Here is a 27,804-nt window from a genome sequence, read left to right as displayed (position 1 = left end):
AAGATTCAATTTCCAAAATCCTCGTGCATTTTCCACGGTTGAACAATATCCGTGACGCGTCTGTGGTGGATCAAGGAGATTCCGAAAGAGCGACGGATAGCCTCTGATTTGACGCGGAAAAAACGTCAAAGAATAAAAGAATGAAGAGAAAGAAAAGATAAAAATAAAACGCGGAAACGAAAAGGACGGAAAAGAACGTACAGGCATTGTTTTCCAACAGACCGTTCCTGGTCTGAGAAGGGTCGAGTTTGCGTGAAACTAGCGTTTTTGTCGGCGGTGGCCAGCTATCCGACTGCGTGACGACGTTTCGACACTGTTTTGCCCTCTCACGCGGTTCATAAGACGACTTTTTGCGCCGGCTAACAACCGACACGCGTCCAAAAGAATCCGCGCGACCCTCGTCCCACGCTCCTAAACGTCCAACGTCACGTTACCGTAACAGCAAGAAACAGTCGACAGAAGTCACCGGTATGGGGTCGTTTTAGCTTTCGATTCGATGGAAAATTTCAGCAAAGGGAATACTAAACGAGAGCGGATTCTTCGCATGTCGCGAATCTTTTTTGCCTCGGCAAAAGAATAAACACAGAGTCTTTAAATTGGATCCCTGCGATTCTGGATGGCATTTAAAGAAAGAAGGTAGAAATTCTATTGCTCCCTCCTGTTACACAGTGTTCCATTTAATTTTAAAGTTGGGGTATCGTGCAGAATTAATGACGATAGGATGAATCCCTGTGATACCTGAGGGTTCAGTTTTCACTCGGCTTAGCGATATTCCTCTATCGACATAATAAGTGTAGGACGCTTGGCGATTGCTACTCGACGCTGCGAGAATCCGCGATACATCTACGTACTTCGAGGCACTAGACGCGTCGTTCTCGAAAAGCATCCCATAACTGTTCCCAAGACGAGCTACGTATACCAAGACTCATCTCGAGTATAACTATAATAATCGACGATGAACACGCAAACACAATGTCAAGAATTAATCTTTCTCGATGAAGCTGAACGAGTCTCGAGCACACTCACCCGCGATCCACGAAGCTGCTCGAGAATCAAGATGGGGAGGGGGCGGTAGGAAAATTTGTTCGAGTTTGAAAATTTCGAACAATTCCGAGCATCGTGTCCCGAGCATTCCAGTGGAATTACGCTCAACTATAGACGAAGAATCGAGACGGGATGACATAGGTATTGTTTAAGCCTCTGTTCACTGGTAGGACGGGCGAGCACTCAACTTTTTCGGAAGGAACTTTTCCCTTCGTCCGTTTCTCAGTCTTTTCACTTTCTTGCTCGGACAAAACGAGCATGCGAGGGTGCACGGAGAAAGTTCATGTCAAACGCGGGACCAGACGGCTGAACCTGAAAATCAAAGTTTGACAGGATCCGTTTGCTCTCCGCGCGGACTTTGCAGACTTCCGCCGTCTACGAGCACTTTTCCTTCGCCCGTAACGACACCGTAATAGCCTGGCCACTCCCAGAGTGCTTGAGCTTTCGTCGTTTCTGTCCGCCTCGTCGACCGTATCTATGATTTCGGGGCAACTACTACCGGCGATTTCGCTGTCTTTAAAAACCATGCGAATGGAATACCATGATTTTATCGGCGATACGAGACGTGCAGGGAAAAGAGGGATGCAAATTACACGAGGAGATAAAATACAAGGGACGAGCTTAATCGTTCTCCAAGTGACAGGGCTGATCGTTGGCGTGAAACAATATTGGTATTTCAGATATTTTATTAAAGTTCCAAACGGGCCCGGCATCAGGCCATACAGAGGAAGAGGCGAAGGTCGGGAAAGGGGTGGCATGGTTCACAGTCCTGCGAATACGAACCCATTATCGATTATTGACTGGAGAAACGGAGACGGAGGCAATACACCCGATCCTCCTGCGTTCTTTCATTCCGACCTCGTCCACCTGGGAAATCCTGAATCCTGATGAATGAACTCGCAATATTTAATTATTCGAACGCTCGCCAACCCGTGTCAAGATTTGCGACACACGTACGGGACGTTTACCTGATACAAAGATTTCGATACGAGTATCAAACGAATGAAGAGTTTCGTCAATTACCTGGCGAATAAAATGAGCGCGCGGATTTTATCGCAGTTATCGATTTCTATCATTCAGTTGAACTAAAAGATTTCTATGCAAATGATTACGTCACTAGACGACTCTAGAATATCATATCTGCGATGTTCATCTTTTCCTATAATTTAGGATTAACTGGAATGGCCAGAAAGACGTGCAAAAGCAGAGTGTGCCTTTTCTTTGTACAGGTTGTATCAAAAGGAAATTTAAGGAGGTTACCAATAATCGAATCTACCAAACCAATTTTGTCAGAGCCCAAAGCGGGCTAACAGCAATGGTAGAGGAAAGTCACGAAGAAAATCAAAGAGGTTGGTCGAAAGCCGGGAAAGCCAGGCAAAGGAAAAGGGAGTGGAAGGGAGAGAATCGGAGGAAAAGCAAACTGGAAATTCCAACGGATGAAATTAATACCAACGAAGCGGGGAAATGAGGCGGAAGGAGAAGAGCAAGGCTGCCGCCTTCTCGATCTTTCTATTTTGCCGCTAGGCCGGTGGATACCGAGAACAGATCAAACGCAATTTCTCTTAAAGCTGTTACTTCCTTTCGCTGTCCACTCGGAACAAGAACGTCGGTCTTGGGGGAGTCCATTAGAAGCGGACGCTCGTGAACCGGAAGTCCCGCGGGAGTCGGAGACGGAAGAAACGCGACGACGCCGGTAACCGGAGAAGTAATGCCAGAGACAAAAAGACAGCAATCGTGTCATGGGAGAGATGCAAAGGAAAAGAAGCGGCAGCAAACAACCGTGTTCGGGATTCTTCCTTACTTTTCTTAAAACTAAACTGCGCCGGTTTATACGATAGTCGACCAGAAACTTTTGTTCCATGAAAAGCATACTCGATTTCGGCCAACGATGCGTTACCAGGCTCTTTTACGTAACTGGAAAGAATTAAGCCGCAAACGAATCTTTCTTCTGGTCTCGATCAGACCAGGAACGATACTCAACGTTTATGCGCGCTGTCCGATTATCCTTTATGTCCTATTCCACTTGGTGCCTTTAAAACCCAAGCCAAGTATCCTCTATCCTCCGTCGTTTCTTGCGCTCATTTCGCGTAAACGCCAACATGGACAGAGAGAAGGGAAAGGGGAAAAATGAGAAAGGTACAGAGTCCCCGTGTACTTTGTTTTCCCTTTCCGTTCTTCCGCTTTTTTTCCTTCATTCTCTTTAGAGGATAACGAACCACCTACAGTCCCGGCTAACGATGGGCACTTAAAGTTTAATCTACCTAATTAATAGTGCTCGTCTATTACCGTGAGGGTCCCCTCATATTTCCTACCTCCTCGCGAGCTATATCCACCAGCTACAACCCCCTGGAGCAAAAAGCGCCTCGCCTAATGCAGGGAAATGGCTGTTTCCTAAGTTTTCGCCGTTCTTTTTTGCCCGAGCTCGTCTTTAGATTGAACCGTGCTCGCGTACCTTTGCCAGCAAACCACTTAATGTTCCTCCTGGTCTCCTTTTTACCCGCCAACCGGTAACATCGGACCAGAGATGACATTCCGAAATCGAGTAACTCGTGTTGGGTCGGTGATAGGATCGTAAGATCAACGAAACCTTCAGGAGTATTACACCTTCGAGTCTTCCAACGTCCTAACGCAAATATGAAAGAGCTGGTTAACAGATACTAACAGGGAAAGTGAACGAGTAGATCGTCCTGACTTCTCGGCGACGCAAACTTTTCCATAGAATCGATAGAAACAATTTTTCCGTCTGTAGAATTCCCCTGTAACGAGGAGTGAAATTTCATACGTTCACGAAGCTTCTGCGAAGGTTCGCGCTCGAGCGAGTAACACGACCGGTCGGCGAGAGGTCGAAGTCTTTAGTATCGCAGCACGTGAGCCTGCGCTTTCATTTCCTGTTAAGAAATCTATTTTTCCTGGTGGAACGGTCAAGAGTCGCGCGAGATCGCTATCTCCCGTTATCTCGCCTCCTGTTCACCTGTTCCTCTCTCTTCCTCCCCCCATGCCATTCTTCCTCTGTCTCCCTCTCGTTCGAAACTGTGCGTCCGTGAGCCGCGAGAGAGGCCAGTCTCGCTTCCCCTTCACCCGTTCCGTCGATATATCTCGAATTGGCGGGCGCGACCATTAATTTCATTTTATCGCCGCATGGGATTCGAAACGAGCGGCGCGGTAATGCGTTTTAAATGTAAAACAGGCTAAGGCCTTCGGCGTTAACGGGACGAGTCGCCGATAAAATTTGATTCGAACCCGCTCTCCGTGGCTCGTCTGTCCGACCTTGATCTTTGTAACTCACCCTCGCCCGTGCTCGTACTGTACCTTCGATCCTCGATGGTGTCCATCGAGTTCCGATCGACAACGACAACGAACCCGATACCTATCGTAAATCACCGTGCAGCCTCTCCCTCTCTTTCAACGGGTCCAAAAAGTCTATGGAATACTCGTTAAAATCGTGTCCGGGGTTCGTGCACGCGTCCACGTCCAAAGTCGATGGCGAGGATAGCGAAGCTAATAAAGACGACGCGCGACTCGATATTTCAGCCGGTGGCGCGCGTTTTATCGGCTCTTGCTGGGGTAGTTTCGCTCTCTCAGCCGCGTTGCAATAAAATTGATACTCCGCAACGTCGTTGAAACGACGCTGCTACTTCCTCCAGCGGCACGCAGCTGCACCGACGACGACAGACATAAATTATTATGCGCCTGAGATCCGAAGCCAACGATCGGTTCGATCGGTAAAGCTGGTTCGTTGGTAAGAAGGATTCGGGAAGCCGCTGTGCGAGGAAGGGGTGGCCCAAGGGGGTAGGCGAACTAGATGGGTATCGTCTGCCGTTAAGCGGCTCAGCCAGCCCGTACAACTTGCTTTCCATCCTGTTGTCCCACCCGACGCCACCCTGTACCACCGACGCCCTAAAGGACAAGGGCGGTCTTGGTGACTTTATGAATATTCTCTTTGTGAAAGTCGCTCGGTGCACTCGTTCACTTAGAACACGCCGGTAGCTCGGCTCGGTAAACACCCTTTCCGCCTCCCACCTGTCAACCGCCTTCACGATAGCCTTCATGATCGTCTAATGGAGAAGGAATTATTTACGAGCAAATCATTAAAGTAGAACAAATAATTCCGCCCCGGCCATGGAAGAGGATTACCGAACGCGAAGATCCGGCGAAAAATACCGCCATTTTGATACGGTTTGATAAAAGTTCGCTTCGTTTCCTCTACGCTCGTTAAACCTGTTCTATAGTTCTAGAAGGATGGGATTCTTCTTCGCTACTCGACAAATTTATCTCGAAGAGTTTTACGTTACATCTGACGTTACGATAAACAAGCAACCGCAACATCATGCGCTGTTAAAATACGATCGCCCGACCCACGCTCGGCAGAACTTTCACCTCGTGTCCTGAAATCTTGGTCGGGCTTAATCGTGTAAATCCGAGCGGTCAGGCGAGACGGAATCGCGGCTGAAATTTTCAATGCAGTCGATGAACGGCCGCGAGGGAAGAGGACTATGGAGGATGAAAGCACCTTGCCAATTTGGAAAGCCTCCGGGCAACCTCGGTATTTCGTCGACTGCAGAGAAGTCAATGTATTCTCGGCCAAACTGGCTATCGGCCCCGCTGCCAACTGGCCATTCAAAATGCGCAAACACCGGCAACAGTGGTCGGTGCACCGCGAGGTCAGCCGACGTTGGATTAATTATGCACCGGCCCTCGGTCAGCGTGCACTGTTCTCGCTCATCCAGCGGCCAATTAGCTCCAAAAACTGTTGCAAGGCCCGAAATCCGTGCGACCCTTTGTACGCCCATCGATATTCCGTTGGAACATGTAACAGAGGAATGGGGAGAAGGAGTGGTGGTGGTCGATAAAGAGTCTACGTCTGAGTTAGACAGAGTGTTTTTCAATTACAAATTCACGTTCAAACCGATTTCGTTAAGCCGTTAGTATTTTGTGTAAAGTCATTCGATTAAAAGAGTGTCTAACTCTCTAACGCACAGATAATAGACCAAGATTAAAATATTATGTAATTCGATATATGACATACTTCGTATAAACATGAGACATTTATTCGACCGGTTAATAAGGTGTCAATGTATCCCCGACACCCTAAATCCTACGGACCTAACCCCAACTGATATCATAATCGCGTCAAGCTTGACGCGAATCGTATAGCAGAAGGGAACACGATCCAGCATCCATGGGTCAGAGAGAAATAAAGGAATTCAGGAGGACAACGGTGAAAATGGACTGGTTTCTTCGGTCGTGCGATAGCAGGGACGATGGGAGGAGTATCGAAAGTTGGAGTGCACGAGACTGCCAGGCATTAATCCCGTTTAGCCGGGGTTTATTGCCCGCGCGAAGTAAATTGGTAGGGCCCGCGCTAAATACCAGGAATACAGTTTCCATCGGCTATGGCCACCGAGGTTTATCCGAGTCCCTCCCTGATCCCTGGTTCCCTGCGTCTCTGTCTACGCCAGTCGAGATCCGGCTAAAGGGAGAACGACGCGACGAGAGCGAAAGGGCGCGCGTGCTGGAATTGGAAAACGGTGCACCGGATGGATGCGTCTGTACAGTATACTACCCTTCAGAAGTATTTCCGCACCTTTGTTTCCACGGCTATTCTCTCCGCTCTGGTGAAACGTCGCGCACCGAGTGTCGATGAGACGCTTGCCGAGCCTATTATTCGCTCTCCATTCGCGGAAACGCCAATTGGAACCAATGTCCAACTGTGCTAACGGTGGTAAAGGCAAGCACCTAAAGTGACCAGAACGGGACGAGAAAGGTCTAACAGATTCGCAGACATTAACCAGCTCTGCCATTTCTGTCACTACTTCGCGCTAACTTCCTCGACTAAGCGACTAATGTTATTAATTTATTAGGTTGTCCGAAAAGTGTCTTTCTTTGGCAAACGCGTTTTTTACCTTTATACAAACGTGAAACCAAGTTCGTGAAATGTCACGGTGTTTATCTCAACAGAACAAAATGGATCGTACGTAATTCGACAAAATAATATAAAACAAACAACGTTGTGAAGAAACTTCTCGGACAACCTAGTAGCTGGAAGATAGCTAGATTTTCCTAAAAATAAACTTCCTATAAAAAGCATCTGCACGTACTCTTATTTTGCAGCGAACAGTCTTTTATCGAATTTGTTCGGTATTAAACTTTAGTAGTCGTATTAAAATATTACTGCCCGATAGTGACGAACATAATCAATTAATCAATAGCAAGTAATTTTTATGTACCTGTTTTGACACCCAGCCAATTAGTAAAGCGCTATTGTAGTTTAATCCAATGACAGAGAATAATCGATTCTACAAAATCGAAATTTTGCGGTTAACGTATCCATTATGCCAAATACTATATACTTATAGTCTGTAGTGTAGTCGCAAACACCAGCAAACGCAAACGAAACGAGTGTCCCTGCTTGACTAGCCGCGTGCACGAGGGTCGGAAGGTACATAGTTATTGCATTAACTCATCATTGTCATTTTTATCACGTGCCCACTTGAATCAACAACGTTGCTGGTCCCCGCGTTGCCCCGTGTACTGGTCCGCGTCGCTCATCTGCGAGCCGCCTTTCTCTACTCGACCCCTCGAAACCTGTCCGCTTGTTTTCGCGCAACTCTTGAACTCGACCCAGCCCTACACCGGGGGTGAATTCGCGGTGCTTCGGTCCCCTGTGTCCCCTACGTTTCCTGCTCTCTGTTGGATTAGCCGCTAACGACTCGTGTTACTCGTTTGCAACGCAATTTCGCCCGACTCTCCTCCCCCCTGCCTTTCTCTATCGCGTTCTCTCTATCACGTTTCGCTGCTGTCACAAACCAACGAATCCCTAATTTTTTTTATTCCTGGACCATGAGAAACGATAGATTACGAGAGGAGAATCTGTATGCAGATTCGGTGGAAACCAAGAGAAAGAGAGAGAGAATTTAAAAACATCGATCGCGCGTCTAGTACGACTCTTCTTCCATATTTTGTTAGAAATGACAATTAATATTTCGATGATATTTCGAAGGATAATTGGATACTCGTTTCTCTGAAGTTTTAAGGATCGAAGTCCATCGAGCCCAGTCGAGAAAAGGACGACACGCCGTAGCTTTTTGCGCTATTTTATTCGCCGCCGGAGATATCCTCAAGCAGCTTTGTTGCGACCGACATGCACCGTAATAAACTTGAAACGCACAGGGAACGAAGGCGGTGTAAAGAGTAAATTTCAAAGGGAATTCGAGAGAAGGTGACGGTCATATGAATGCTTGCAAGACGACACGACGGTCCGACTTACTCTCCGGCAACCCTAAGAATATTGTTTATTCAGGATCTAGGGCGGAATGGCCCTCGTGGCGAGACGTACGCGCCAGCCAGGTAAATATCGATAATCCATAAGCACGAGCACGTATCGAGTTTTATGGTATTACTAGCAGCTTCGTCCTATCGCCGACGTCTCGAGAGTTTCTGAGGAGTTTGCACGAGGAATTTCGAACCGCCACGAAATTCCATCGAACCTTCGGGATGACGAGGCTCGGTACGTCACTGTACGTACACTCTGCGTTACTATTAACGTTGTTCGTACGAATTCAAATAAAAAGTCGTTAAACCACATATACAACGCGATAGGTTTCCCAGAAAATGCGGATTTCCGAACGATCCAAGAGACCGAGGAGACACGATTCAAATCACGAGAATCTCAATTATTTGGAGATCAAAGCGAATGACGGTCCAGGATGGTTTCGCGTCAGATGGCGATAAAGCTTGCCTAGCAATGGCCAGGCGAACGAGCAGGATTAATTAAGGTCGTTTGTTCAACGATTTGCACCGAAATCAAATCGCGCTGGACGAGCGCTCGCGCGGCCCACGCCGGCACGGCCAAGGAACATAACGAATGGGTATCGCGCGCGCTACCAGGAACCGGTAATGCTGGGGGACATTGCACGAACCCGTCGCTCACCATTACTAAGCATTGTGTCTGCGGTTCCAGGCGATTTGTACCCTTGCCGACCACGCGTCAGGGACATTTATTAAAGCGGCACCGGTTCGACAGAGCGCCAGGGCGACAGGCACAGAGAGAGAGAGAGAGAGAGAGAGTGTGGGAGAGAGAGAAGAAAAGAGAGATAAAGGGAGCTGGATCATTTCGTGCAGTCTCTGACCCTCCCGGGACTCGTGATCGTCGAATTCTCGAGCGCAGAGTTGCGCGACGTGTCGCAACTTTCCATATTAAGTTTTGCTGTTTCCATCCCGTAATTAGTCTTGATTTTACTGTGGTTCTCACGATAATTCGACTTAAGGTGATTTCCTCGGATGAAAGATGGCGCTTGCAGAAACGATCGCCGGTTTGTTAAGATAAAGTTGAAGCTGAAAATTAAAACGCCAAGTTGGAGCTTACGAATGGCCGATGAGAATGGCAGGAACGACGATAAAATTCGCAGAAGGAATTCCGTTTAGAACTGTGGTTGCTTTTCGCCCGGAATCGTGTTACTCGCCCGTGATACACAGGAAGCCCCGACGCACCGGACGTGTTTGCCGAAATTAAACAACCTTTCCTCGGTGCTCGGTAGGCGTGCAGTTCCCCGCAACCTGCTAGTCGGATCTCGTCTCATTTAGTTTCGCTTACACCGAAATATTCATCCACCGGTCATTTACCAGAAAGTGAGTATATCGTTCCTCTCATTCGTCGTGTCATACACGCGAGTCTTCGTCTGCACAGTCTACGATTGCTTTATTGGAAACCAAAGAAGAAGCAAAAGCTGAAAGAAGATGAGCGAAGAAGAGAAGACACGAAGAAGGAAAGGCTATGATCGGGCGATCAGTGTGTTTCTTAATCTATAGTTATCGAACTCCTTCGTGAATTTGCTGTTTTAGGAGGCGTTGGAGGAATGAAAGTTGAAACAAGAGGAAGCTGCGCAGGTTCGCGGCCGTCAAATACGCGCCGCGAGGCCAAGTTATTCGCCGGCTAACAAGATGGTAGCTACAGGGGTGTTTAGTGGAACCACGGCTCGTTAAACCGCTTAGAATGGGTAATTACGATAGAAACTTTGCGAACGAGCCGGCGAGAGAATCTAATAGAAGCTCGTGCAGGAAATACACGGCTTGTATGCCGAACAAGCGCGTCTGCGCGCAAGAAGCATTGTCGGTAGCATCTGCCCTCTCGTTTAAAACGAAACCGTGCACACGCGAATCGAGGTGCGCGCTTTAAATCCCCCGGACACGCTTTTCAGCCCGACCATGCCAATTGAATCGTGTACGAACGAACGAAGCGTGCTGCGTGAATTTCACTGTAATTCTACGTGGCATCGAGAGGGGGCGCGGTCGTTTTCTCTGGAATTTCTCATTTGTGCGATGGAAATCCGGTCGGCCAATAAATTTTTGCTACGCGAGAACTTCATATGTAACATTGAAAACGCGTGACAAACGGGGATACGTGTTTTCACCATGACTTTGGTTTCGCCGAATAAATCTCTCTACGTTGTTGTAAATCGACTGGCTCCAACATAATCCATTCGATCTTTAAATCGCGTACACCATTCCGTTATTCTTTCCACAATTGTGGACACACTTCTGCGATCCACCTGGCGTTCACTTTATTATTAACTTTTCACTTTGTGAATCTAGTAGCTGCATTATTTCGCCATTGAATACGTCGTCTTTTACAACTTATGAAAACGCCTGTTATCCATGAAGCGGCTAATGCCTCTTCTTTTTCTGTACTCGTTTTACCAGAGGTTTGATGAACGATAAACATGGCGGAAAATAAAAGCTGTTCGTGACGCTTTGACCGCGATTACGAGTTTCGGTTCGAACGAACACACCCCGTCATTAGTTGATGGCGGCATTTGACAAATGGCAGGTGGCAAGCGACGAGCCGCTTCCGTAAAAATATACACTTAGCCGGGCAAATAATTCGGCGGCTCGTCAAGCGAACGCGTTCCTTTACGGATTAGCCTGTCAAAACTAACGTCCGCGTACGAACAGCGTGGAACACGCGGTCCGCGTCGGCCACCGGTGTCTTCCATCATCCTCCCATCCTTCCTTTCCCCCTCACTCCTCTTACGTTCCTAATAAATTCACAGGCTCGTAAAAGCGTCTCCCAGCGTCCCTTGGCTCATGCCGCCATGAAATTTCGAATAAATTCACGCGGTAAAAGTGCTAATGCGCGCGACCTCTTTCGAGCCGAGTACTGTTCCTCCAAAATTACCGACCCTTGCCACGTGTAAACTCGTCGAAGACAGGTGCGCGATCCCCTGAATAAAACAGAGTACAACCCCCGCGCCCAACTTCTAACTGCTCTCCGTGTTTTACGATACGTGGCCCGGCTGAAAATCCAGTTTACAAGCGATCAGGGAAATTCCAGTAGGAAGTATCGTAAAACTTCGACTATCGGCGCGAGCCCAGCTATATCGACGAACGCGAACACGGCGCGCAGACTATCTGAGCAATTAGGAAAAAAAAAGGAAACCGTGGAAAAGTCCGAGGAACAAACGTGAGAGGAAAGAGAGAGAAAACCGATAGGAAAAGGATCTTCCCTGATGGTAAAGTCGATACGTTCGTGACTAGATAACGGGATAGACGTAATCAAATAAGAAACTCATTCGGAATACAGGTTTCACGATCATGGTGATACATCATCCATAATGAACGAGCATGGAAGGTACGTGTGGAAGCTCGTAAATAACGCACGGCTGTCGAGCGTTCTTCAATCCGAATCGACACGTCGACGTTACTTCAGCATTCTAAGAGCTTGATGATATGTGACGTGCAAACGAGCGTGTCCCAGATTTTTTTTTCTTCGTGTTTCATCCGGTAGCTAGGAAACGTGAGTAAACGCAGCAAGAAGAACGAGCAGTTGGATATATGTGGTAATTATTAATTAGTTTGTCTAACGTGGCACAGTCCGGGGGAGAATGTACGCGGTTTCTCGGCTTGACCGAGATGAATCGAATAGGAATTCAGTTTAAAATACTTTTCCCGGCGGATATAGCCTCGCCTAAAGGCGGCTCCCGATGAAACGCGTGAAAACGTTACGCTTTTCTAAGGTAAAACCTAGGCTTCACCGCGGCTCGACCCGCGCAGCGAGTTTCCCTTTGTTTCATAATTTCAACCAGCGACTGAGCACTAGAACGTTAAACGTGCCACGATTTTCTATATCCTTTTTCACGTTAGACTCCCACCGTTTCCAAATGCGCATACTTAATTACTTTTGGCGACGACGACGTATCGCTTATCTTTGAACATGTACGTCCAACGAATTGTACTTTCTGCTGCCATATCTCTGTACGTCAGGAAAGATCTCTGACAAGTGTAGAATAATCGCATTACCATCTAAAAATAGAAGCTCGTTAAAACTTTAAAGAATTCATGCGCGAACTCTAAATGAATACGAATCCACCGACGAGTAGATAAGTCCAGAAATAGTGAGCCAACGTGATCGAATAATGGAGCAACGTTAATACACGCGAAAACAGAGGAAACTTGATATGCAATATCGAGCGGATTTTCAATGGTTTGATACATGCTATTTGATTAATTGACTCTCCGTCGCTTGTTCGATCGCGTATATTTCCGGATTTCCGTATGAGATGGTAAATGGAGCGAACTTGGAAAATTCGCGCATCGCTGGAGAACGTGAAGGAAGAAGGGACCGAAACGATAACCGACGATCGATAGTTTCACGGGCCAGCAACAAAATAATTCCGTGGCTCGTTTCCTCCTAGCTACTGTCACTCGCCAATTTAATTGCACCTCCACTGAAATCCGATCAAACCTCGTTCGCTAATTAAACGCTTTTCGGCCGTTTGGTCGTCATCGTGCCGAGCTATATTTACATCGCAGCAACGACGGTCCCGCAGGCCTGAAAAACGACAGTCCAAAAGGTGTGCGCGTAATTATCCTCCACATATTCTCTTTGCATCATTCTCATTGCCTTTGTTCACGCTGTGTCACTTTCTCTGCCAAATTCACGCCACATTGTCTAGCAATTTCGATAACAGACTTTGTCAGGCACTTTGTTTGCTGCTTGACAGATACCGTATCCCAGGAGATAAGGTCGAACTTGGTCAGACAGATGCGTTATATTCTTCAAAGGTAATCCAAGGGATTAAAATGTATCGGTGATTGTGTATTTACCGTTCGAGTTTCTAGGAAACGTTCGCTCACCGAAGATCGTTAGGAAGGCAATCTGGCCAAAGGTAGTTCGACCGCGGTGATCGTAGCCAGGTTCCCTTCGACCAAGCTGCTTTGTGCCGCCTGCGCGGTAACACAGCACTCTATCACGACACGCAAAATCCTTAATTATTATGCAGCAAAGCGAATCAGGAATCCGGATAATGCCAGCAGTCGAACTGCCGTACATACTGGCCCGTATGTAAGGGTTTACGTAGAACGGTTCAGAAGGGGCCGGAGGAGTCCCTAAAACCGCAGTGACCTCCAATTATCCTGTGGGTACCACGTGGGCCACGCGGTACCCATGCTCCCTACGGACCGTCCGCAAACACCCCTATGTCGGTCTTCTCACTGCCTATAACGCCCCTCGGATTAATTCATTATTAAAATAACCCCATTCGACCTGAGCTTGTTATGGTGCTCTATTAGAGCGGAATCGCCTAAAATCGAATTAGAACCTCGCCAGACAGTCATTTTTAGCTGTATAATTTATCGTATCGAAACGATTCTTTCGGAGACAAAATTCGTTTAGAAACAATTTTGAAATACCGCAGGATGTTCATAAAACGAGACGGATCATCGACATCCTTTCTAGTCCAATAATACGCGCAATTGGTCAAGACTCACTTAACCGAAGTTCTATCCTACGGGTCATGGCTCAGGGAAAATCAAAAGTCCTCATTACGTATTCCGAGGTCAGAGAGGGTTTCTCCCTCGGCAACTCTCTCCCGTCTTGAACCCGAGGAAGGACCAGAGGCCACCTAAGACCGGACATTTCAATAAACCCTAGCAAACGCGCGGGTTTAAGCCACTGACCGCGACGCGTCTTGGTCAGCAGCTTCCTCGATGAAATTGCGCATGTCCTCGCGTCTATCTCCAGGGCACGCTGCGAATAACTGCGATCGATCGATCCATCCTGTGGCAATAGATGCTGTATTTTCTTTTATTACCATTGAAAATATGTAAGAACCTATTAAGGAAATACTCTCGGAGGAAAAATCTGTCTGTCGAGGAGAAGGAAGGGAGAGAAGAGCCGCGAATGGGCTATTAATAAATGAATAATGCCGAGGGTGGTAAGTGGTAGTCGAGACGCATCGAACAGCCCATAAAACTTTCCTTTTCCCAGGGTGACGGGACGCCGTTCCCCCGTACGCGTCGATTCTCTCGAATTAGCGAAATGATTTCCGGGGGAAAACTTTCCGCGCCGCGCGTCCACGGTCACTTTCTCCCCTATAAATCTATCTCCCCTATTCGCGACCCGCGATTGGCCCCCTTGCTTCTCCGCTGGGTCGATTCGCTCGCTAAAATTCGATCCATTCGTCGTCGGAATAATCCTACGGAGAAACGAATTACCGCGTCTGATTGGAACGAACTCGACCAGAAGCTCGTCGCGCGTTGTTAACAAACTTCGTTAACAAAGTACGGGAAAATGGGAAGCGTTTGTCTAAATCGACCGAATTGGAAAGGTAGCTATGTTCGTTCGGACTGATGGACCGTACAGAAACAGATTAAATTTGAGAACTTTAGCGAAGTGGAGGACCGCGTACATTTGAGGAAAAATTAGAAAATTTTTCAGCCAGGGTAAAACATCTCGGTAATGAAATTATTTTCGATGAAAGTTCCTAATAACGAAAAAAATATATTTCATCGTTAAAACTTTATCTGGAAAGGTTTTCCCGTTTTCCCCGTTTCTTTTACGATCGTACTGCGACGGGAACGTACTGTACGGAGCAGGAATGAGATTAAAAAATATTTCCCATCGGTGCAAAACGAATCGTCTCGATCGCGACTGCGTTCCACTCGTCCGGCTTTAAAATTTCATTTCCCGGCGTTCATTTCCGACCCCCGTTGTTCCTTTCCGGCGAGTCGAGTGCCACGAACAGGGGTTTCCACATACGAAGCACGCGCGCGAGTTCGCCCTCTTTCTCGTTTCTTTGTCTTAGAGGTGATCGAGTTCGTAAGAGAATTCCCGCTTGTTTCCAGAATGGGAGCTACGAGCATCGGCCTGATCACGGTTCATTTCGCCCGGCTCTCGCGGCACTGGCCGCAAGCCCGGCTACCATTTTCCGTCTCTTCGTCTCTCGTGCGCTCGTCCTTCTTTCGCATCGGCGAACCAGCCTCGAGGAAAAAGAGAAAATTGTTGGTACACGGTCGTACGAGCCCATAAAAATCACGCTCCTCTCTTTTCCTTCCACCGATGGATTATTGACTTTGCGTTTGTTCGACTCGGAGGCTGAATCTTCCCCGACTGCGCCAGCGTCCTGTCCAATCTGCCCATCCATGGTTTTTCTTTCGTAGATTGAGGCCACACGGGTCGCATATTGGATCGAGATTCGCCGGAAATCACAATGTTTACCTTCTGAGAGTCTCGGCCTCCGGCTCGACCTCTTCATCGCCCCGATTCAACGAGAAAAAGATTTCGGGAGCGACCAACATTCATATTAAATTCTAATCGATAAATTCCTTTCTTGCGTTTTTATCCATTTCAATTTACGGCAATTATACGATAAAAAGTTCCATTTCTCTCTCACAATGAATTCGTCTATTCGACGAGGATATCGACGATCTTAAGAAGAAAAAAGGAAGATCGTTCGGAAGCTACGAACGTGTTTGGTTGCACGCGAACCGGCGCGCAATTTGCTCGGTAGATGATGCCGTGGAGCCGAAACAGGAGTTTATACTTAAATGATGAAACCAGAACACAGCTTTGTCGCATCGGCTGGAAGCCAAATTGGAAGCCGACAGCGCGACTCGAAAGTACCGACGGCAACGGTACGGACAGACAGACTGACAGACGACCAGAGGAGTACCGTTAAAGTCTCTTGCATCCTGTAAAACGCTCGCACGCGAGAGAGAAGCAACGAATCTGGCTACCGGTCACGGCAGAGACGGCTCGCGACTACACGAGCAGAAAGCCAAAGCAAAGCCACGTTTGGCCAGTATTAGACGCGCCAACGGCCGGTTTAATTACTCTCTTCATAGAGACACTAAATATTCGACTGTCTGTGAGGTGGCCGACCGGACTCGACAGCTGCGCGCATACTGCCGTCCCCGTCTCTCATAGAAACGATAATTACGCGGGCAAAGCTCGCCTACCATCGCCGCACGACTGTCACGTTACCTGTCTAATCCTGACTTCGATCGTTCCTCGCTCGATTTCTCTCGATTCGCCGTCATTTTGGTTGCCTCCCCTTGCGCGGGTTAAAGTGCTCGCGTCACAAGTGAAAGCAAATTTTCAGGTAAAGAGGTTGAATTGATACTAAACCAAAGTCGATATTTTCAATGGGAATATACAGGTACAGAGAAGAGGAACGCAGAAAGATTCACCTAGATCTTTTACAACTTAATTTACCGCCAGTTAAATTTGTTTCCGATTTTTCTCCAGTACGTTCACGCCTTCGACTCCTAATTGATTCGAAACGCGTGTGTCGCGTTTGACGACAGAACTTCTCTTTTCAAACTTTTCTTCGTGCAACCGAACCCCATGGAAATCTCGTTTCCCGAGCAAACGTGAGCCGTCGCACACGTACGCGCGCGAAAGCCGGACGGAAGCTAGGAGAGAGAAAAGACAAAGCTGGAATACGCCCGACTGGCTGCAAAATAATATAGCTCGTCTTTTAAAGGAGACAGCTTCAACTCTCTCTGTCTCTATGTATATCGCTTCGCCTACCAGCCGTCTTCTTCCTCATTCGACGACCTCACCCCGTTTTAATTAGCTTTACCGACTGGTAAACAACAAACCGTTATTTCTCATGAATTAATTTTCAACAATCCCAACCGGGTTGCGCTGGTTTACGCGCAGCAGCAGCTTGCTGCTAGCTCCCGCATCGCTCGCTTTTATTCCGCGAAGAAGGGTTCGCGTCTCGCTGCGTAACGAGCATCCCCTTTGACGTACTAGTATCTAATGTACTGGTTGGCTTCCTGAAATATCTGGGACACGTTGCCTCGTCCGTGCGTTTCTCAACAGCAACGAGACAAGGCTGAAACGACGCTAACGCGATTCTGCGACTCTTTGTTCGAGGAACAAATGATAATAACATATTTTTCCAAACGATGTTACCTTCACGATCGAAGTTTCGCTTCAGTCCACCTGGATAGTTTGCAGTAAACTATATCGTTGTGGCTGTTCTCCGTGGATATCCCAACATAGTTCATTTCAGCCGACGCGAAGGTGAATCATTGTCGGGGGCGAATATTCAAGCGAGCAGGTAATCGCGGTAAGGAGGACGCATTGCGATGGAAGAAAATTTGAGCGAGAACGGGAAGAGGAAGGCGAAGGGGTAGAGCGGATAGGAGAGCAACCACGGCTTATACCAGCGCGAGACGCTCATCTGCATTTCAATTCGCGCGCCCTCGCCAAGATTTCCACGCTGCACCCTGGACGTCCTGTACGAGCGAGCACGCGGCCTCGCTTCAATACTCTAGAGCTAGAGAGAAGGTCGCGTGTCTGCAGTGGAATCCAATACGATGGATTTGGGATTGCCACGAGGTCGTTTCGAGCACATGCGGTTCTAAGCTGAACGATGGACGAACGAGTCGGAAGCCAAGAGCCTTTCCGCCTTGAACCAACTACACGTGTTCCTGTCTCTGATTAAACTATCGGCTCGTGGAAGCACTATTTTCTGGCTGACGAATGGGCAGCATTGGTTCGGCTAATATATGCGAAGAATTCTCTATGACTTAGGTGAAAAGTAAACTTACCTTGCCGACACCGGTGAGCTCCTTGACGCCTATCCTCCGCAGAAGAGCCGGAGGCGCTGGTGGAGGTGATTTGAGAAGAAGGGCGGCGTATCCATTCGGAAAGATTGGTTGCTCGTCAGAGCCGATGTTCTCGTCGCCGGAGCGACGTCGACGATGGGGGCTCGATGAAAGGTTTAACTTCTGAGCTGCTCTGAAATGTAAACAAGATACAGTATATTATAATACTGCGATACCGATCCATCCTTGATATTACCATAAACCACATTAACTCGCAAGAACGCACCGAGTAAATCACGGAGGCGCAACGCACACGATCTCGCGTGTCTAATAAACTTTTCACGGGATGGAATTCGCCGGCAACAGACACACAAGGCACGCGCTGCGAAATCGAGGAACCGCTTAAATCTCAGGAGAGAAGAGCGCCGCGCCGGCAGACGGTCGTTCGTTCGTCTCGAACGTTTCCTGCGATGCCTATCTCGAAGATACGAAGGAGCCGTAGGAAAGGGTCGCTGGATTGCAGAAGGTATGTGTCTCGAGGGTGACTGGGTGACATACTCCGCGAGGCAGGCCGGTAATCAGCGAAGGTAATGTGCTGGAACCCCGTGCGCGTAGCAGGGCACCGCGTTTAAAGGGGTGCGCCACCAGAAACTGGTCGAGTGAGATAGAGAGAGACAGACAGACGAACGAACAGAGAGAGAACAGGGTGAAGAGGTATAACACTGGGACCATAGGGCTCACTTTTGGCGGGGCAGAGGACGTTTCAGGGGCTTGGTCGCCCTAACTTCTCCAGCCCTCGGGCCTCGTTAACCCACGCTCTGTGAAATTGGAAATACCAACGAGAGAGCCAACTCTCTCGCCCGCCCCTCGCCCACTTCCGCTCTCGCTCCTTCTTTCCCGTTCCATCGTACACGCAGTTCTCGTTGCGGTGTACGCGTACAAGCATTTGCAACCGCCCTGTAGGGCGTCATAAAAAATAGAAAGGACCGTGAACACGGGGGTGGACACGAACCAGTTATCAACGTTCCCCATCAGCCACGACTTCCGGGCCGTATTACTCGTCCGAATAATCCGCATCGTTTGCCTCGCCTCTTCATGGACCGAGGCTAATAGTCTCACGAGAAGATACTATGCGCCTGGTAATCGTACTGGATGGCATGATTTTTTAACGCAACCACACGGTGCAACGACGACGGGACGTAAAAAATTCGTTACCGAGCTGAAGTGGTTCAGCTGGTGGAGATAAATTTTTGGTGGTGCCAGACGGTACGTATAGTTGACCGAATAAAAGTGTCGCTATACTCGTTCAACTATCGCTACGATCTACAACGAGTTTATAGTTTTTTCTATTATTTTCTATTATAGTTTATTCTTTTATTTTCGCGGCAGGACCATAAAAAACGAGATCGTTTCGACGACTTCAAACGGACGATTGATATTCAACGAGGTATCGTAAACGATAGACGAGAGCCAATAACATATCGTGACACGCGAATGACTATCGTAAAAATTATTCGTTTTTGAGCTCGCCAATCAACCACACCGTTGCCCATCCTAACGAGTTGCGGCCGCGAAATCATCGTATCGTTCGTCCCTTCCCCGAACGGCGGGACCTCCGGCATTTCGACTTTTATGCCCGCTTTAATTATTTGCTGTCCCCTTCGGTGTCAGTTGTCAGCCGCGATTTTACCAACCGAAACTCGAACGAACGAATCGGCGCCGCTCGAATCCACCAACGATTTCCCAAACCGTTTTTACTGTCTGCTTTTTATTCGGTCACCGTCGATTTTTCAGTTACGCTCGACGATGCGTGCGACTGATCGTTCGCCGGAATCGTGATGTCGATAATCGAGGCGCCGACGAGCCATCGAAACGTCAACGTTGCGGCGGAGGAAAGAAAACTCGTTCGTAAATTGGTGACAGTCACCTGGATGACCGTCGATCGCTCGTCGAGTAGACGAAGGGACGCGAGAAACTTATTTCACTCGGTCAAATATTTAAACGAGAAAAGTAAGTTTCGACTGGAGGGAAACTTCGGATACTTTGCGACAGCCAGACGTCAGAGTCAACAGTATGATCGAGGAAATGTACTTTGCGAGCAAGTCCCGTTCACGCGTCACTTTTCTGTTTCGTTCCATGCAGTCTACTTTAATTAAATTCCTTAATATTTGGTTGGTTGGAAAAGAGAGTAACATGACGCTCCTGTTCGGCAAATTAATATTGTTGGAAGGATATCGCAAAGAAAGATATAGTAGCCCCTTGATTCATTAGCATTTACAAACCTGTTGCGAACAGTACGACTCTACTGCAGCGAAAGGAAACTCCAACGAATATCGTTGAACACGTAGCGTACAAGAGAACGGGCGTATGGCGCTTGTGAAGAACTGTAGAGCTATGTCGTAGATCTGACACGAGTTTGAAATATGACAAGCTCGAGGGTATTTTACATCAAACACGCTAAATATAATCAAGTAGTGCTTCGGGTTTTTCTCGCGGCAGAATTTCATCAAAGAAAATGCCTGATACTCGAGCGAACACGAAGGTCTCCCCTTTCGAAAGAGAAAAAAAAATCGGTCGCTTCTTTCATCAGCCGTAGCACGTTTCGAGAATCTGAAAACGAAGCGGAGGACGCAGGTGCGCATCGCGCAAACGCAATCTACACATCAATCACGAGGAACAGATGCGTACTGGCGCTCGCGTGTTCTCAATCTTCGACGAGAGGTCATTTTCTCGTGTCTCTTTAATCGACGATCACCTGCGATATCACGAATGATAGAAAAATTCTAGCCACTTGTAAAAGAAATCAAGTGACCTCGTAAGAGCAGCAGCCAATTTTAAACCATAAAGATAGAAATGACTACACTTCGCTGATTGATTGCTATATAAACGTTATAATAAATAGGATAGCGTGGAAATATTTTTTATGGTTCCTGTATTTGTTTCTTAGTTGCACGGTACTAACACAGCTGCGATTTGCTATTGATTCCCTCGCTGACAAAGTGAATGAGTTAAAAGGCATTAAAACGGCGAACGCTATAAAAATGTTCACGTAATCCGATTGCAGCGGCATCGATCATACGTCGCTGACCGTGTCCGACGTTGACAGAGCCCGTCAGGGCCTCGCGTCTCGCCGCCACGGTCATAAATTTTCCCTCTCTTTCTCCTTCCTCTCTATTTTTTTTTTCCTCCCTTCCTCCGCCGCACTCGCTTCTCCGTTTTATATCGTAACGAAAGCATCGAGGAGCAAAAAGAGAGGCACACTCGTAATTCGCGCGGAAATTACACGCTTAATTCGCGATGTTATTTACGAGCGAGCGGACACTCGCGCCCTCGACCGCCCTTCGTCCTTCTCCGGCCAACCTCCTTGGCAACTCGCCACGTATCTCGGCTTAATCAAGGAAATTATGGCGCGAAGCGCTTTAAACGTCGGGGGCCGTTAGCAAGGTCGCATATCTGCCGCTCCGACGCGACTGATACGCGGCTCGCTAGGAATTAAAAACTTCTAAAAAGACGCGCGCACGCGAGCTTCCACGCCCAACGGCGCCGAGAATACATCAGCCGACTTTTTCTCTGCTATGATCTCTCTTAGGGTTGGGCACGACCAGGCTGGAAGACAGGACGACGAAATTGATTAAAGTAATTGAGCAGGATCGTGATTCGGCAAATTAAAAACACTGTTTCGTGCGTTCGCGTTTTTCACGCGATGTGTAATTACGGTGTTTAAAATTATCAACGCGTGCAAGTAAAATTTGTTATCTTTTGAGTCGAAAATAGTTTGAAAATTGCACACAATTTTCCATTTCCCATTGTTTCTCTCATTCGACTTACGCTGGCGACGGTTCGACAAACTTACCAATTCCGTTAGCTGCCTCTCTTCCCAGCCACTTGTTCATACTCCACTCTATCCAGCTACCCGGAAACGGAAAGAAAACACCGAGTATTCCGGCGGAATGGATGGAGAACATCCGAGAGGGCGCGGATAGAAGTTCGGATAAACCACATCCCGGAGGTTCGGCTGGCGTCGAAACGACAAATCCTCGTCTCCCACCTCTGGCCCTCGGTGTCCCTGATTGAATTGCCATAATCGATTCGTGAAAAATCCCGTCCACGTATTCAGCGGCCTCTCGCATTTTCTCTACATCCTACGCATTTCTATCGACTCCCCCTCTCCAACTACGTCCGCACTTCGAACGCTCAAGATAATCAAGAGGAGACTCTTTCTGTAATACTCCTCACGCCTACCATCCATCTGCTGTTCCAATCGATAGTTTTCAACGCGTACCGTGCCAAAATTCTTTCTCAACTACCGCCGACTGAAATTCTGAAATAAATTGTGAAAAAAATTCTCAATCGAGCCATCAATTTGTCGAACGTTTCGCGGATTACACGATACTGAGATCTTCTCTTTGCGGTTCAATAGAAATAATTCGCCACCGTTGCGATAAAGTAGATGAACCGAGGAGTGATAATTTAAAAGGAGAATGGAATCACGTTTGGTTGATAACGAAACTCGCCTCAAATTTCTTCGAAGAACAATAACCATCCGGATGCACCTTACCGCAGCGTATCGCACACGAAATTCGCAACAACTTCAGGAAACGGGCCGTGCGTGAGAAGGCCGTTTAACTTACATGGCCGTACGTGCTCGTTCTCGTGTCGTAAATCATACGGGATGCCGGCGAATGATCAGGGTGAGGGCACGTTAAGAGAAAAGCAAAGGATGCCTCAGCTGCTTGCAGCTACTAGCTTTGATCAAATTGTTTCCACCGTTTAACATCCCTTGTAGATTTACGAGATACTCCTAGTATTTGGTCATAAAATATTCCTTTCTTTTCAAAAATAATGTATTAGGTTTCTTATAACCGACAATGTTCAAACAAACGCGTTTTTTACAATACTGCACCTTCACACAAACGAGAAAACAAGTCTGTGAAATGTCACGGTGTTTGTCTCAACAGAACAAAATAGTTCGTACGTAATTCGTCAAAATAATATGAAACGAAAAACGTTGTGCGTCTATTACTTCCTCATAAAACGAAAGAAACTTTTCAGACGACCTAATACTATCTCGATAAGTATTAAAAAGTCAAAGAATTTTCTTCGAGAACATCAGTTCCAAAACATCCAGGTTTCGTATTAAGAAGGTCGACGTTGACAAAACGACATCTCGTTTCACGGGCTGAAAATCGCGATAATTCGGCAGCCTGTATACGTCGATAAAGCCGACGATAAGAATAGGATTCGCGGACGACGTCGTGATGCGACCGAAAGAAAAATGAAGCGAAAAGCTTGCGACCAAGCAAAAGCGGAAATTGCGGGCTACAGATGGACCGAACCCCTTGACGGGGTCCTTCAGTAGCGAGAGCCGACTCTTTGTGATCCTGCGCAACGCGATGTGTTTCATCCTGCAGACACATTACGCTCGAATTGATAAGAACGAAACAGAAAGGAGCGTCGGCCGAGGGAAGGCAAAATCGACGGGGTTGAGGGTGAGGAATGATGGGGCGGTGGAGGGGAGGGAGAGGGTAGGGAAAATATCACCCAGGCTCCCTTCGATACGCGCGCCTACGTGTATATACGTACGCGAACTCGCCAAATTGATGTATATAGAAGAGGGATGAGCGCGGCTCCTCGTCCATCAGCGACGTGCACGGGGTTGGTTGCAACGAACGTTGGTGCAGGGGATAGATAGGTAGGGGCGATGTGCCGGCTCGTGGCAAGTGCAATGAAAAAAGCCGCGTATTTATCGGCCATGGAGAGAAAGTACAGAGCGGACTGGAACGGACCAGCGAGATGAAACAACGCGGGGAAGGAAAAGAAAGGGGTGTGGGCAGATTCGCGAAAAAGTAATCCCGCCGGGGTACTGTGAAATATAGTTACGCTTTCGCGTCTACAGAGACCCCAGGGGTGTCTTGTAGTTACGTGACAGACGATCGGTTCGTTTCATAGTACGTTACACGGGTAATTTTCCAATATTGTCCTGATTCATTCGTCGTATTAACGACAGGATGGAAGAAGTACCTTCTTAACGGGGATCCGTGACTCGTCTGTCTTGAGCGGCCATAAATATTCAAGAAGGCGACGACAACGATCGGGAAGAAAATCGGGGAGAACGGAGGTGATCCGACAACGCGCGAGCAACCGTGGAAATCTGATTTGTGTTACGGAAAAGTTTGATTGCCGTTGCCATCGAGAGGGCTGTCTCTCTCATTCTCTCTTCGAAGACCGTTCTCGGCTACCGATCGCCTCCTCGACCACGTCTGATGGAAATATTCGACGACTTATCGTGTTACTCGTGAATCCGAATCGTCTGCTAGACTTTCTACCGCTGGTAAACTTAATTTTTTGCCTCGTAAACTCTACGCTGCTAGGATTCCAGCGAAGTTATAATCAAATATGAAAAATTCGGTAGCCTTAAAAAAAAAAAAAAACAATCGATTTAGATTACACGACTTCGAAAATCGAGTACCTACGTACTCGGTAACTTGGTAAGTTAGGGCGACCGGTTTCGCGCGAATGCTTTAATTTAAAGATCGAACTTTGAGATTCACGAGGGAAACCACGACTCGTAAAATGTTCGACAATTCCCCGGAACGGCTAATGGTCGACGGAAGATCAACGATTCGACACGGTTCTAGCGACGGAAAGCGCGCATCGCTGCTGCAAATGACTATGTAAATACTCGCGGCGCCTTCGAAGCGGCGAACAAGCGTTCGCAAGTTCGCGGAAACTTGCCGGAAGAGTTATTTGCGCGCGCAGTTCCGTAGCCGCGTAGCCCAGAGAAATATGAATGCACCTGGGGATTCGCCTGGCCTTTTACCACGGCGACGTAAAACCTTCCGGTCCAGAAACGGTGGTGTTCCGTTCGCGAGCTCGTTTCGCTTCAACTTTCCGGCGTCTTCGCGAATTTCACCTACGACAGCTTTACGCGGCCCGTTCGTCACGTCGAAAACGTATTTTACCAAGCAATTTCGCAGTTTCCCGTCAAGGTTCAATTTGAAACGCGTTCGCGATTCAATAAGAAAGATAATTATTTTTTAGATTGCGTAGCGAAAATGTAGATTGTTACGTATTATTACGATAAGTAAAAAACGAAACGACGTGAAAATTGTTATTCGTTGGTAGCGGATAGGAGGAAAAATCGTGGCGCAAAGGTCGTGCTCGAAGGGGTGCATTTCTTGGAGCGCGCGCGTCGCTGTTTGAAGGGACCGGGCATTTATTGGGCGGATAGAATTTTATTGGCGCAATATCGAGTAACTTTCATTTGTCAACAGTGACGATGCTCGTTGGCTGTCGGTTCTCTTCAAAGCGAGAGCCAGTCACATGTCGGTGGGACGAATAAATTTTCGATAAACCGACGTCGACGGGCGACGATCGCTCCGATTTCGCTGTCCCGACGACGCGACGGCGCGTATCGAATTTCCGTCGCCGAAATAACGCTGAAATATGCCACGCGCATGACAGGAACACGTCTGAGTACCGAATCCCTCAAAATAAATCATATCGTTGCCGGAAGTTTCGCTCGATATCAAGATGTTAACCCGTCGATTATCGTTCCTGTGACCCGTAAAAAGTTTGAGAACATTGGAAAGATCGTACGGTAGTTTGCCACCGTGCGATATAAAATTCATAAACACGAAAAAGATTAACTTTGCGAAGACTAACTTCTAACTAAAGTAAGACTAAAGTAAAACTAAGACTAACTAAAAAGATTAACTTCTTGCGAGACTGTTCTCGTGTGGCAGATATCGACCGCAAGACATTGAACGGTCTACGCGACCAGGAAGGAAAACAACTACCTCTGGGTTAAAGATAATAAATCGAAACTGGCAAAGCTGCCTCCGATTCGATTTCTCGAATACTCCCGCAGGGAGCGCGAGTTCGTCGACTAGTCGGTGCTCGTCTACGCGAGGAACGCGTTAACAAGCGAGAAAGCGGGACGAGGGAGAGGGGATAGCGAGCTCGTAGATCACGAGGAAGCGTCGAAGCTTCGAAATATCGAGGGGTTGGAGTCTGGTTAGCATAATGTCAGCCGGGAGCGACGGCAAGAAAACGGCGTATAGGCAGAGGGAGAGGGATAGGGACCCAGGTAAGACGGTGAGGAATTTCTTAAAAATGTCAGACAGGACTTTGGCATAGTCGCGGGGGAGAAGTCACGCGTTCTATACGGGCTGCCATGAAATTTCGCGTTATCGACAGTCTGGGGAAGGTAGCGCGCGGTGTTAAAGCGGTAAAATATTCCCGTAGGTGTGGATCGAGGTTATAGAAAGTCTCGCTATCGGGCAACTATCGATGCCTGTGAAACGCTCTGTAAATTACCTCCGGCAACGCCCGGAGACTTTCCAAAGATTTTACGTTCGTTGAATCCCAAGGTTCGTCGGATTTATGATTATAGAGAATCTCGAATAACGTCGCAACTTGGCCTATCCCTGTTTCCATTTAATTCCTTACGAATCGCCTTGGTGCCTCGTACGTTTACAATCGAACACGCGAAGCGAACAAACGCAACCATTATGGTTCCATTTCATCTTGCCTGACATATAATCGTCCCATTTTCTTGCCTGTTCCGTGACGAAAGTATTAGCGCGAGTTTCCTTCATGTTACCAGCGGATCGACTATACGGAAATGTAACGTTCCACTAACAGGCGACGCGTGCTGATTTGGAAAACCTCCACCGCCTGATACCCTTTGCCGGAACGACGCTCGTTTGTCTTCCGACTAGCTAGCACGCTCCTCGAACCTGTAAAGGGAATCTTCAAGGGTTACCGGAGTTACGGTGCACTTAAATATGACACTACGTACCGTGGCAAGTAACGCGAGTCACTAAACCCAAGGAACCTGGCGGATTGCACCGAAGAGTTTATAGCCGTTCGCGCGACAGCTAAACGCTCGCCACGTTCACCTACTGGTCCGTGAGACGTACGATATTACGAATACGATGAAACAGCGTTAATACGTCCGACTCGTTAACATTTATCTCCGAGTAATAAAGCGAAAGCACAGGCTTCGACCGCGAGAGATCATGTTTCTCTCTTCTCATTCCTCGGGTTTTCTTTCTCGGTTTCCGCTGCCCCCCCCCCTTCCTCACGGCGTTCCATCAGTTTAATCTTCTACCAGCAAGTCGATAAAACGTCACGACGCGAGACGACACCGACGTATTCTTTTTCTTCTAGTAGACGAAGCTCGGTACACGCCCAGTTTCATCCCAACTTGGTAACGCGTCTCGTATCGTAACGCTGATATTGAACGCGAACTAAAGCGTATTATCCATAAAAATATTTCCTCCCTGTTTACGTATCCCTCTCCGTTGTTGTATGGAAAGCTCGTGGAAATTTCGCGGGGATACCCGTCACGCGGCCGCGCTAATATTTATGGTACCATCGCGCTTATTGAGAGACGTTCGGGATGCCTGCTCGACTTACCGCCACGCGGAATTTCTCTTCGGAGATTCGCCGTCGCGGCCGCGAAATATAACATGACCCTTAATGCTACTCGAGACCCCGTGTAATATCTCTAATGCTACCCCGGGCGAACTGGAACCGGGACGTCTCCGATAATACACTTTTCCACTCCATCCTCGCGTTCTCTTCTCGGCTGTCTCCTTCCTCATCCTCATCCTCCTCCTCCTCCTCGTCGTCTTCCTTCGCCTCTTTGCTCGCTGGCTTTCGCGCAATTACCTGCCGAGACGTCGTCCATTTCCCTCGAGATCCTGACTAAGGAGTCGGTTGGACAGACTTTACCGGGATCCAACTCGCCGCACCGACAATGTAACAGGACGCCACAACCGGCAGTAGTATAGACGTTGTTGCGGTCAGCCGCGGCTGCCTTCTGAGTAGTTGAAGCCAAATGCAGTCCGACAGGTGCTCGTTCTTCGAACGAACTCCCGAGCTCGATTCACGACGCGATCTCCGCTCATCTTGGCT

The 27,804-nt window shown here is 47.9% G+C and overlaps 1 protein-coding gene across 4 annotated transcripts in view; it reads right to left on the bottom strand.

Annotated features, from left to right (window-relative positions):
* Positions 1-27,804, bottom strand: part of LOC126913979 (uncharacterized) — a 257,491-nt gene that overhangs the window by 76,686 nt on the left and 153,001 nt on the right. For all 4 annotated transcript variants that reach the window (XR_007709526.1, XM_050717276.1, XM_050717277.1 and 1 more), the window contains exon 6: positions 17,884-18,073. Coding sequence is in view for 3 of the 4 variants with exons in the window: in XM_050717276.1 (XP_050573233.1) it covers positions 17,884-18,073 (190 nt within the window). In the remaining variant the exon portion in view is untranslated. The remainder of the gene's footprint in view (positions 1-17,883; positions 18,074-27,804) is intronic.

Source organism: Bombus affinis, chromosome 3, assembly GCF_024516045.1.
Source record: "Bombus affinis isolate iyBomAffi1 chromosome 3, iyBomAffi1.2, whole genome shotgun sequence".
Classification (NCBI taxonomy): Eukaryota; Metazoa; Arthropoda; class Insecta; order Hymenoptera; family Apidae; genus Bombus; species Bombus affinis.
Note: the sequence above shows the minus strand (reverse complement) of the source record. Positions and strands in the feature narration are given on the sequence as shown.